At 39.1% G+C, this 13,651-nt stretch overlaps 1 protein-coding gene across 5 annotated transcripts in view; it reads left to right on the top strand.

Moving 5' to 3' along the window:
* The first annotated feature begins 1,814 nt into the window (after nt 1-1,814).
* rin (ras GTPase-activating protein-binding protein 2) overlaps nt 1,815-13,651 on the top strand; it is an 18,292-nt gene continuing 6,455 nt past the window's right edge. The window contains exons 1-7 of one of the 5 annotated variants that reach the window (XM_076209636.1): nt 1,815-1,930; nt 6,662-6,773; nt 7,527-7,701; nt 7,799-7,921; nt 8,029-8,349; nt 11,585-11,881; nt 12,045-12,231. In XM_076209636.1, the coding sequence (XP_076065751.1) occupies nt 6,679-6,773; nt 7,527-7,701; nt 7,799-7,921; nt 8,029-8,349; nt 11,585-11,881; nt 12,045-12,231 (1,198 nt within the window). In that variant the 5' untranslated portion in view covers nt 1,815-1,930; nt 6,662-6,678. Of the gene's footprint in view, nt 1,931-5,050; nt 5,073-6,661; nt 6,774-7,526; nt 7,702-7,798; nt 7,922-8,028; nt 8,350-11,584; nt 11,882-12,044; nt 12,232-13,651 lie in introns of those variants that run through there. The other 4 variants (XM_076209638.1, XM_076209637.1, XM_076209635.1 and 1 more) reach the window with 4 other exon arrangements.

Genomic DNA, 13,651 nt, shown 5'->3' with positions numbered 1-13,651 from the left:
CTTTTTCTCTTCTTTGCTCTAGTGTGTGTGTTTTTGCATTCTGTGCCAAGATCTGCAATTTCTAGTGTGATGGAATAGTACCCCTTCCCAACCCAAATCCCAGCATCGAGAAGGGACAACCGAATACGACAATGTAGCCAAGCGATTCCTTGATTGTCGCCCAATCCTCATTTTTTGACAAGAATAAGTGACGAGTTTGGAGACTGGTTACGTGCATCTCGTCAGGACGGCCGTGGAAATGTCGTACAGCAAACCACACGCAAGTGTTTGGATTACCTTTCTCAATGTTGACACATTTTGGGCTTAGAGTGATTGTGGAATCATGAAATCGAGCCTTGCATAAATTTTGAAAGTGTGAGCTTCACCCAGAATACAATTATTGTCAGAACTCAAAGAAAGGGAAAATCATAAACTAGCAGGAGATCAAGAAGTAGGAAAATATAATTCTTTCATTAACTTTCATTTTTTTTAATCGGATTTAGACAAGATGAGTATCGGTTATTTTGTAGATCTTATTTTTTTGTATTAAAAATAAACCTAAACACACACTCTACTTATAGGCGTATTGTATTATTTATTTGTGCATGAAACCATTTCTAAAACTATACTTAACAATCTATATGATTAATTTCAAAATGTACAGTGCACACTAGAAAAAAGGATACACAGAAGCCCTTCAGAATATCTTAAATTTTGTTAAGCCCCTGTGACTCAAAATCATATCTAGTTTATGCCTAATCCAGACAGTTTTTTTTAATCCATTCAACAAAACAGTAACTGTAGGTATTTTTCAGTCATATCAGTATGAGTTTATTGCACTTCAATAAAATCTTGACCTATCATTTTTGTTTCTATTTTAACATTTATGTTTCTTACCATGTCAGTACCACATTATTTTTATTACTGAAGTTGAATAATAAACAATAAAGGAATATTTTAGACTGTTTATTTAAAGCTGGAGAATGGAATGCGATTCAATTAAAAAAAATAATACAAAAGAAAGGAAATGAACAAGTAAGAAGAGGATGCCACAGAGATCGATAGGCATATACATTAGGAAATTGAGAAAGGGGTCTTAGTCTTGAGTAAATTGTCACCCGAAAAAAGAGGTGAACTTAAGGACAATTTTTAATTAAATTAGCGAAGACTGAAAAATCATATGTTCTCTACACTGGAATATACAACAGTGGAGTACCCCGTCAATAAAGGAGAGATGTAAGAAAAATGGAGAGAATACGAAGGGTGGCAACAAAAATCATTTCGAGCCTAAACAAAAGATCGCACAAGAGAAATTGAAACTCCTCATACTGAAGAAGAATAAGAGAAAAGGCCACATTTGTTTTTAGAACTAAGAGAAGTGTGGTGAAATGATAGGGAAGATCTATTAGGATGAAGCGAAATGATATCGAGATGACAGCAAGATACTTGAAAAAACAATTGTTCAGAGGACCTTAAGAAGTATATTTTCCACACAAAGACATTCATTTGTGGATTTCGTAAGATAAAGAAACAGTCGAGACAGATAAAGCAAAGTTTGATAAGTGAAAAAGACGATCATTCACGAGCAAGACTCATATCCTGTGTTACTATCAAGTAAGTGTACATAATTGGATTTAAATTATAACTAATTTTGTCATATATAAATATACATTCCCAGTTTCTACATATCTGAAATTTTATCTACTTCACATCATGCGTTGATTAAAGTTACTACCCTTGTACGCAGTATAATTGTAGAGGCGTGAATCAAAAACCAAGTTCTATTTTAAATTTCGCGGGAGTGGGAAGAATGCGATCTCGTTCCCAAAATGCACGAGCGCAGTACGTACCGCATGGTAAACCATCTGCGCAACACTACTAAGTACCGCCATATTACTGAGGCTGAGTACGTCACATCAATCAGTTTTAACATCTTTTCTCCAGAAAGTACGTAAGTTAATCGAGGATTTTTAACGTACCATTGGATGTGATAAGATTTCGTGTTAAAACCAGTAAATAATATGTGAATAAGTAGGCCTTGAGTGTCAGTAAAGGTGGAACATGTTACCGGTGTTTATGTCGTTGAAACGATGTGTCAAGTGAACTATACCCAACCCATCTTCGGCAAATTTCATGTTAATGTTAGCTTCTTAAAACCCCAGACCTGGACACAGGCATGAATGAACCCATAAGCATTTTAGCACAGGGTGAAAAAGTTAAATGCGACAGGGGATGGAGGTGGGCCACAGGATAATAGAAATTGGTGTCGTGGTGTCGAGCTGCAGTGCTGGTCCCATACCTTAATCCGGCCCTCTGTAAAGCTATTATTTGGCACTTTTCAGTCATTTTTGTGATTTTTAACAATGGATCTATTATGCTGTGGGTTGTAGGTTGAGTTATGGACAGGCAGGAGTGGGCGAAACACCTATGAAGTGTTATGGTTGAGATGGCGGTGGGGAAGTGGGTCTTTGTTTACAGTGTGGTATTGGAGAAGAGCCAGAGTACCAAACCTCGTCGTAGGACCATCTTTTGGGCCACCACAACCAGCTGTACAGCATCAGGGAGCTAGGCACATTTCGTAGTTAGTGTTGGTAGGAGTAATTGACTTGTAATCAATAATTAAGTCGATGGGTTTAGGTTCAGTTTTCCAGGTTGTAATTCTTTAATTCTTCAGTAAACCTTTCTATGATATATTTAAAAGCTTACAGATTTATGTATAGGCTTTTGTGTGTGAAGTATTTATATCTTTATATTATAAAGAAATTCGGTTCTAGATTCTACAATATGGGTAGATTTTGCTCAATTTTTGAGTTGTTGGAATTTACAAATTATCAGATGAAGTAGGAAATCGGATGGCTTTGTATTGAAAGGAAAGATGTACGAGTATTTTCTGAGGTAATCTTTTTGCATGTTTGTAGATTGATCTCGGTTTTGAGAGCGGAGTAAATATAAAAGAGCAAGTAGTAAGTAGGTGTTCAATAGACCTGGAACTATCTTATCTGATGTGAAAACCTAGATAGGCTTACTACATGCCTGTAGTAATGAAACAAAAACTGGGTTTGGGATGTTTGGTTTGGAATACTTGCATGTTTAAGAAGAAACTAAATTTTTCACGGCCAGAGTTAAGATAGAATTTTAGTTTTGAATTGAGCTTTATGGTTATTTTCATACAACCTAATGAAACCATATCTATTGTATATGTAACATTATTAGGCTAAAATCAATTGTATACACTTCAGTGTTTATAGTTGAAATGGGTATTTTATAGTATTTGAAGGTTAAAACTATTCAGGAATTTTGGAAAGTTTGCATTATAATGCAAGACATATATAATGTAAGACATATTAGTTTGTATGAAGTAATTTTTTTAAAGTGATCAGCACGATGATCTGTTTTCACTACAGAATTATATTTTTTGGCAGTGGAAAAGGCCAGCGAGTATTTAGTTGATAATTATCTTTGTGTATTGCCAATCGGCAGAATCAACATAGAATAAGCCTGGCCATACAAACTTTCCTTGAGGTTACCATCACTTCAGTGTTTATAGTTGAAATAGGTATTTTACAGTGTTTGAAAGTGAAAACTAATCAGGAATTTTGGAAAGTTTGCATTATAATGTAAGACATGTTAGTTTTTATGAAGTAATATTTTTAAAGTGATCAGCGAGATCTGTTTTCACCACAGAATTATATTTTTTGGCAGTGGAAAAGGCCAGCAAGTGTTTAGTGGATAATTATGTGTATTGCCAATCGGCAGAATCAACGTAGAATAAGCCTGGCCACACAAACTTTCCTTGAGGTTACCACCACACAAAAAACACTGAACACCGTATTGTATACTGTCCTATACCAACAATCCCCCAAACAACAATAGTATTTCTTCCTTAAGTGACCTATGGGCATGCATCCTGCAAGAGAGACTTGGGCAACAGATGGATTGTATCCAATTGCCATTAATTAGGTGTTGACCCCCCCCCCCCTCCCAAGCCCGCAATGGTGATAATTATCTGTAATGACTGCCAGGAATAAATTACATGGCCCATATTTCCAACTTCTGTTTCTCTGGAAACTGCCAAAGTGATGGGGATCTTGTAATTTTGGCTGATGTTAACATGTTAAATCCTGTTCTGACCCACATGGATTGTTCAACAAGAGGCAGCTGTTGTTTAATCACAACTGAGAAACTAATCTAAGATTCCCTGGCACACATATAGAGCAAATATCATGCAATGGACATTGTGTGCATCATGAATGGGTGGAATGAATATTGTGTATGCGGTAGACAGACTGGTTTGATATTTTGGTGACATCAAAAGTTTCTGGTGCCAGCAGCGATACTTAATTGATATAAGAAATAGAAATGAAAGTGACAAAAGCCAAAGCAGACCAAAATAAACACAATCAGAAGATATGATTATATGCTTGCAATGGGCTAATGCGACAATGAGATTAAGTTGGATTAAGTTAGGTTAGGCTAAGTTACTATTCAGCAAGCTTTTATTTGTAACTTGAGATTGTATTTTATATATTTTGGTCTATAAGCTTTTTCCTTTTCACTTGTTTAGGCATCACTGATGTCGCTAAAACTTTATATGTTATCGAAAAGTCAAATCCAACCTCAACATTCAAAATATCAGGACCACATTTTCATTATTGCTGTTTGGCAGTAAGATGGTTGGTTAATATTTTGGTAAGGGGGAAGGCTGTTTGATGCCGTCAAATTCAGTTATAAGGAGTAATTTGTGACAATTGTTTGTAGATGTAAGTTGTACTGATCTATATATGATTTTATATAAAAAAAAATGTTAAAAAGATATGGATATTTCTGAATTCTTTAAAAAATTAGCTTCCAGTTATCTTGTTTGAAAAAAACAGTGAAATTGAGAAACCCTAGTCAGTTATCGTCATTTGTAGAAAAAAGGAAAAGGCCAGCCAATAATTTGAGTTGTGAATGTAGAAATTTGATTGTACTTCACAAGCCAATAATTAGAATATAAAAGTGAAATTTAGAAAATTGTAGCAAGCAAGAGTGGGTTTACAATCCAAAAGAGCCACCATAACCAAACGCTCAATCTTCTTATACTACAATGTTAGGTTAGTTGGGTTGAGTTTTTTTATATATTTTTTTTATTATCATCGTATCTTCTGCCACAGCCGCCGCCTCCTCCACTTCCTCTCCATTCTCCCCTTTTCTGCCCCCTCTTTCTCCTCGTCTACTTTTTCTTGGTCCTCTTTTTCGGTTTCTTTTACGTGTCAACAATTCAGATATGGTCTTTTTATTTTTTTTATTTTTTCTCTCAATTGGAGGATTGGGACTATTTTCCATGTTTATAGAATTCTGCATTTGTGTATTGCTTGCCCATTGTAAAATTGCTGTCTTGTTAGTCCTCTCATTGGTTTTATAATTTTGTTTTTGCATTTGTTACTTGTTCATTGGAAAAGGGAGGGGTGGCATTATCTGGTTTTATCTCTCATATCTCAAGTTATCTTTCTGGTTTGTGGAATTGGGGGTGTGAAACTGGTTTTGAAGAAGTGGTTTTATCTTGCATATCATGGAGATTGTCCCTGTGTTCTAGAATTGGGTATTTTGGGGAAAGGCTTACAAATACTGCATTATTTCTTAGTGATGGTATTTATTTTACTATATAAAGTATTTTAATTATTTATGGCTATTTATTTATTTATTTTTTTATTTTTTTCATTATTTATTTTTTTTTCCCTCTTGCATTATGGCAGGTTAACTTTTATTCATTTTTTACCCCATCAGTTTGTGTGTGCCTCATTGCTGTGTGTTGATTTATAAAGCGACTATACTTTGGTCATTGTTGTGTAAAGCTAGTCATTGTAATGCCTATACCCGGTGGCCAGGTCATACTAACGAAAGTAGTTATGTGGTTGGTTTAGCAGCTGTAACATGGTTGCAGTTGCCTGCTCCTTTTCACTACTCGGTGGTGTTTTATGACCCAACACACTGGACCAGTGGACGTTTGACTAGTTATCAGTAAATCTGTGACAGGATTCTCAGAAGCAAGGAAATCGCTATCTATTCTGTTCTTGCTCCCAACAGCACAAAATCTTTTCAGAGTGAATTGGTGGGTGGGTATTACTTGGAAGTGCACATGATATCAATGCAAAATTGATTACCAAGTTGATGAATTTAAGGATATAAATGTAAAATCTGTTTTGTTGGAAAATAATGACAAAAAAATGGCTAAAAGTGATACACTATCGAACAGAACTGTGATGTAAGCTATGAGACGCCATATATGTCATCTGTCCAGTCTCGTACAGTCCCATCAATCCCTGTCTATGATGATCCTGATGACCTCTTAAGGATGCTAAATGCATACCCCATTGGAGGTTAGGTTAGACTTGACCAATTGTTAGACTTAACGTTAGTTCTTCCAGAGTAAATAAAAACAAACCTGGCATTTCAAAGATCGCTGATGTCCGAGTTGTCATTATTGTATCACTTTTAGCAACTTTATTATTATTGATTTCCACCAATAAAATAATTACGATTTATCATAATTTACAAAATTAATTTAACTTTCTATTGCAACATTGTTTAGGTGTGCACTTCTTTACTGTGGGTCATGTATTCTGCTTTATTTTTTATTAAGATTTTCTTCAATATATCCTAGTGTTGACTCCAAATTGAAGCACAAATATATGAATTACAGCAGCTGCGTATCAGAGAATGGTCATGGAAACTCCGTCCCCGCAGTGTGTCGGCCTCGAGTTTGTGCGCCAGTACTACACGGTGCTCAACAAGGCCCCCATGCACCTCCACCGGTGAGTTCCTTTTGCCAGAAGACATTCTCTCTATTTTTCTGTGTGTGCATGTGGTGGGAGTTCGTCTCCTACTTCCCACTTTATCATACCCAGCTTCAAACAAAAAGTTCTGTAACCCAGCAACTTCATTACAACTGAAGATTCATCCCCTTGACCCTATCTTCTGCTCTGTGTTTTCTTCTAATCTGCATTTTGGAAACTTGCCTCATAAGTAGCCAGAAACATGAGAATTAAACCCAGGAGTTGGTAATATCACATACGTACGTGTTTCAAGGTTTTTTTCCCCATATAAGGAAGATAGCCAAAGTCAAAACTCGATTCCACTCCCACCCATTCCACCCCCATTGATCACCCCTCCCTCCTTCCATCTCATCTTGGCTCCTCCTGGATGATGGGTCATCTGTGCATCTCACCCATTGCCCCGGGTCAGAAGCAATGTAGCAAGATGCATCACATCCACAGGAAGGCCGCTTCATTTAATCTGCAGCCCCCCCCTCTGTCCCCTCATGCAGTAACATTAGATAATTTTATTAATAATAATAATAGTAATAGAATAGGTAATAGATTAGTATATACATACATATACCAAGGCTTTTTCCCCCTTGAAAGGGAGGTAACCAAAAAGAAAAAGGCATAAAATCATTCCCACCCATTCCATCCCTAAATTAGTAATATTAGATATTGAAGAAAGTGAAACATATATTTTTCAAAAGTTGTTGCCTAATGTATTGATGAAATATTTGTAACTTTCAGTTTCTATAGCCACAATTCTTCCTTCATGCATGGGGGTCAAAATTCCATGAGTGATCCAATAATCGGCCAGTCAGACATCCACAAGAAAATTGTCAGCCTCAACTTCAGGGATTGTCATGCCAAGATACGCATGGTGGATGCCCATGCTACACTGTCGGAAGGAGTTGTCGTCCAGGTTTGTAATTGTTAATGACAAGTTTTATAGTTTTTATTGTAATATATGTAATGTGACTCGTGGAAGGTGGTTATTTTTACGGGACTTTATGTTTCAGGTAACTGGAGAGTTGTCAAACAATGGAATGCCAATGCGGCGTTTCATGCAGACATTCGTTCTAGCACCACAAACACCCAAGAAATATTATGTCCACAATGACATCTTCCGTTATCAAGATGAGGTATGAAGAAGCTATTTTCAGTAATTTTCCTTGAATGTAAATAATTTATTTCCTTTCAAGACTTTCCATTTAGATTTTACTAACACATGTTTGATATCATGATTTAGGTTTTCATTGATGAAGAGGGTGGAGAGGAGGGTGGAAGTGAAGTAGAAGAGGAAGTGGAACCACCACCTGCCACAGAAGTCTACACTCCATCTGCACCCACTGCAATCAACGGAACTGCCCATCCTCCGGAACCAGAGCCTACTCCTCCAGCTGTTGCCCAGCCAGCTCCTGTTGTAACACCACCTGCCCCAGTTCCAGTATCTACTCCCACAGTTGTTGCCCCTGTTACACCAGCTAGCGCACCTTCACCCACACCTCCAGCACCCACTCCAGCAGAAACGGCACCCCCAGTACCCACAACACCAGAAAAGGCTGAACCGGTTAGTTGCTCGAGTTTTGTTTCATCCTCTGTTAGGTAATCAGAATGGTATAGAATTAATACAATCTCAACTGAGGGTGTGCCACTGATGATGAAAATCACATAACAGGAAAAGGAAATGTGGCACCCAGTGGGGTGGAAAGAGCTGCCAGGTAGCCATGGGGTTTAGGCTTATGGAAAGAATTAAGAAAAGCTAGCTGTGAGGGAAGGACCAAGAAAGATGGATGGACAGATGGGGTGAAGGGAATGATGGATGCATGTGGAAGGTCTCGAGAAGGAAAGAATGCAAAAGATAAGAGTGAGGGGTCACCATGTGAAGCAGTGGGAACCAGCTCCGGCAGTTAGGCCAGGTTATGGAAGCAGTTCCTCACAGAATTGCCTTTAACTCGAGCAGTATGTGCTTTTGACAGGACCACCCCTCTCCCGAACTTTACAAAGGGGAAAATACCTTTGGTACACATGTATTTTACTAAGCATTCACCAATTAACAGGATATGTGTATATTGACTGCTTTTAACGTGAACTTTGCTAATGAATGGCTCAATCCATATTGAAATCACTTGTGAGATTGAGTATAACCACAACTTATCATTTCTTGATGTTATAGTATACATATGGAAAGGTCTAAGTTTTGTGTGTTATATCAACATATACATACACCAATGACTTTTTCCCCGTACAAGGGAGGTAACCCCCAAAGAAAAGACATAAAATCCACTCCCACCCATACCATCCCCACATACTCAATGCCCATTCACCCCCCTCCCTCCCTCCTGCTTATCTTGGCTTCTCCTGGATGATCGGTCATCCCTGCATCTTGCCCACTGCCCTGGGTCAGAAGCAACATAGCAAGACACAGCACATCCCCATCAAGTCCGTGCAACACATATTTTCTTGTATTCATTCACTGACCCAGGGCAGTGGGCAAGATCAGTCATCCAGGAGTTACAATAAGAGGAAGGGAGGAGGTTGAATGAGAGAGGAGTATGTGGGGTTGGAATAGGTGGGAGTGGATTTTATGCCATTGTTTTTTGGCTACCTCCCTTGTAAGGGTGAAAAAGCCATTGATATATGTATATTAATTTTTTTTATTTTTTTTATTTTTTTTTATCCTTATTCTTGTGTTGTATTTATACTATTGTAGGGCAGTTTTGGAATATAAGGGAGGCAGAAAAGGGAAATTTGAATGTACCTGAGAAGTATGGTTAGGGTTATAAGGACAGTGAGAAATGAGGCAAGGCAGAGAACAGGGTTGTAAATGGAGCTGTTAGATAGGGTTCATTAGAGATTACAGGGATGGTTTGGGCATTTGGAAAGAATAAACAAAGAGTATGGTAGAGGTAGATGGAAGACCAAGAATATCAAAATAAACATGTGAGGATAAAGCCTTGATAGATATGGTTTGCTTGTTACAGATTTTTTAAGTGGGAAGGTGGGACAACATTTTTAAGATTGATCATGTCTGGATACATGTCTTGTCTGGCTACCATCCTTATAAGGAGAAAGAGGCCATTTGGTGTATAGATTTGTTTACACCAAAAGACTTCTTCCCCCTAGTAAAGGAGTTGGCCAGCATGGGTATGCACCCCCATTCCATACCCAATGTAGGATTGTATGGTGGTTGCCTCTGGGGCAAGCCTATTGTGGTTATGCTGTTTCATTGCTGGGTTATTGACTATATAGTTAAGCTCATTTGGGTTGTATTTGGATGGGTTTCATGATTGGTTTAATGGTTAATGGAGAGTGGTAGTATGGAATTTGTGGGTTAGTCAATGTACAGGTGACAGATTGTTGAAGTTGCGTATTCAATTGGTGTTGCTTATGTGATAGTGTGAAGGATGGTTGGATATATGGGTTCATGGTTTTAATTGCATACCTTTTATTTTCGTGTGCTGCTGCTGCTGCTGTATAGAAGAATTTTTGTTTCGTGTGGATGTTATATTAGGGTTGGGTTAACACAGCTAATTATTACTCTAGTTATAGGTATTTGGGGTTGCATGGGCCAGGAGAGGGAAGAATGGTCGTGGAAGTAAACTGTAGATTGAGATAAGCAAGTAAATGCCTTGGGGGATTAAAAAGTGTTATGAGAAATAGGCATTTAAGAATGGATGCTAAGAGGAGACTAACGAAGGGGGTGGTTGTGGTATTGGCAGTGTATGGGCCAGAGACTTGGAATTTAAGGATACAGAGGAGTAGTTTAAACGTGTTTCAGATTAAATGTTCTAGAAGTATGGTAGGGACTACTAGGTTGGATAGAGAGAGAAATGAGGTGAGGAGGAGAGTGGTGGTGGAAAAGGAAATGGGAGATAGGGATGATAAAAGTATTGGGATGGTTTGAACATATGGAAAGAATGATTGAAGAAATAGTAAAAGGTGTGTGGAAGGCAGAAGTGGATAGATTGAACTTCAGGGTACAATTGAAGATGAGATGGATGGGGTGAATGGAACATTGAGCAAGAGGGGAATGTCTGTTAAGCAAGGGAGAAGGCTGTGTATTGATGATATTGTGATGCAAGGGAGGGAGGAGTGGGTGGGGGGATGGGAAAGAGTAGGGAGTTGTGTGTGAATATTTTGGCACAGCCTGAAGGGATTTCTCCTCGTCTTCTCAACTTTCCGCACGAGGGTACAGAGAGGGGTTGTTGTTAAGTAAAGCGGCCTTGCTGGGGATGTACTGAATCTTGCTGCATTGTCTGACCAAGGTTAGTGGGTGGGAGACATGGAGCCTTCATCCACAAGGAGCTAAAATGGGAATGGGTACATGTCCTTTGACTAGACTACCTCCCTTGTAAGGAGAAGAAAGTCCTTGATATATATAGGTAGATAGAATTGTTATTTTTAATGTGCTATGTTGTTTATATATTTTTCGTCAATTCTGGGTTCCATGCTGCAGAGGCAGTCCAATGCTTTTATATTTGTATATAGCAATTAGTGCCTTTTGTTAATGAAGTGGCCTTGCTGTGGATGTGCTGCATCGTGCAACACTGCTTCTGACCCAGGGCAGTGGACAGGATGCAGGGATGACCCGTCATCCAGGAGGTGCCAAGATGTGAGGGAGGGAAGAGGGTGGAGGGTAGTGGCGTATCTAGGGGATAGAATGAGTGGGAGTGGTTTCTATGCCTTTTTCTTTTTGGCTACCTCCTGTGTAAGGGAAAAAAAGCCTTTGGTATATGTATGTATATTAATGAAGATACTCAGGACATGTAACCAAGCTATCTTTTTGAATATAATTATTTTAGGAGGATCTTGGCTGGACTGGCAGCAACCCAGAGGGATGGTCAAGCACAGAGAACAGCAGTTGGGATGAGCCACAGGTTCCTGTGAAAGAAAAGACACCAGATCCTGAACCTGCTCAGCCAGATCCCCAGCCACAGACCCAACCCCAGCCTCAACCAGTCTCCAATGAACCTAAGACTTTTGCGAATTTGTTTAAAAGTTCTGGTTACAATTCTGCTGCGGCTCCAGCCCCAGCAGCAGTACCAGCTGCTGCTGCTGCTCCACCAACTCATACTCAACCACCAGCGCACAGTACCGAGGTTTGTACCATGATTTTTGTAAGTTTATGCCCAAGAGAGCCTAAGAGTATAATGTTTGTTCTGTCTATATACAAAGGGTTTTTCCCCCATATAAGGAAAATATTCATTGAATGGTGTAAATTTATCTTCACTGGTTAATCTGGGAGATTGTATTCCATTGTAGACTCGACAAGAAACAAAGGAAACACCACCACAGAGAAGTGCAGTTCCAACTGGAAACACTCAGCCAAGCCAGACCCAAACTTCAGGTGGCAATATGGGACAGAGGCCAACAAGGAATCCCCAAGGAAGACCGCAAGGCCCAAGGGATAGATCGGCAAGGCCTGGTTCTGAAGATGCTTCTGATATGGGTACGTTTTACTTGTATAAATGTACACAAACAGACAATAGGCATTAATGTATATATACATATATATATATATATATATATGTACATATATACATGTACACACACACACACACATATATATATATATATGTATGTACATAGATACACATATATATGTATACATATATGTATATATATATATATATATATATAATGATGATAATATATCAAGGGCTTTTTCCCCCTTACAAGGGAGGTAGCCAAAGTTAAAAGGCATAATTCCACTCCACTCCCATAATCACCCCTCCCTACCTCCCTCTTCTCTTGACTCCTGGATGACAGGTCATCCCTGATTCTCGCCCACTGCCCTGGGTCAGAAGCAATGCAGCAAGAGACAGCACACCCACAGCACCTCCCACTTCCTTTTGTTCTTGTTCACCAGCTCCAAACCTTTGCCCATCATCCTTGCATTTACCTCCTGTATCGCCCATCCATGACCATGTTGAACAACCTTGGTGACCCAGGTACAGCCCCACCATCATATCAAACCAGTTGCATTCCATTCCCTACCCTAACAGCTCTAATGTTGTGAGAAAAAAATAGAAATAAATAAAAAATAAATAAACTACTGTCCTCAATAGCCTTCCCCCAGTTTCTTACATCTGCAACATGTTCCACAATACCTTCATGTCATCCCTGTTATACATACATGTACCAAGGGCTTTTTTCCCATACAAGGGAAGTAGCCAAAGTCAAAAGGCATTATTCCCCTCCACCCATTTCACCCCCATTCACTACCCCTCCCTCCATCTCATCTTGGCTTCGGGATGATGGGTCATCCCTGCATCTTGCCCATCACCCAGAGTTGGAAGCAATGTGGCAAGACACAGTTAGGCCACTTCATCTAATTGGTGACCTCCCTCTCTTTACCCTCATGAAAAAAAAAAAAAAAAAAAAAGATTTGAGAGAGATCCCTTCGGGGTGCAGCTGTTCTTCACGCACCCCTAATTTTTGCCTTCTCCCTTCCTTCCTCAACAGACATTCCCTTCTTGTTCAATGCCCCATGTACCCCATCCATCCATCTCATCCTTAGTTTTCCCTCCATCCACCTCTGCCTTCAACACTTCTTTAACTAATCTCTCTTCACTCATTCTTGCCATGTGACCAAACCACTCCAATACTCTTGTCAACCCTTTATCCAGTCACCTTTTCCACCCCACTCTCCTCATCTTGTTTCTCACCCTGTCCAACCTTATAACCCCTTCTCAGACATTTGATCTCGCATTTAAATTCATCACTTCCTCTCATATGCTCCATGTATCTGACCCATACATTGCTGTTGGCATAATCACCCCTTCATACAGTCTCCTTAGCATCCATTCCTAAGTGTCTATTTCCCATTACACTTTTTAATACCCTGAGGCACTTCCTTGCTTCTGTCA

This window comes from Oratosquilla oratoria, chromosome 26 (genome assembly GCF_046742065.1).
Source record: "Oratosquilla oratoria isolate Oo_2021 chromosome 26, ASM4674206v1, whole genome shotgun sequence".
In the NCBI taxonomy this organism is placed as follows: Eukaryota; Metazoa; Arthropoda; class Malacostraca; order Stomatopoda; family Squillidae; genus Oratosquilla; species Oratosquilla oratoria.
The sequence above is the reverse complement of the archived record's forward strand: the minus strand, read 5'-3'. Positions and strand labels throughout refer to the sequence as shown.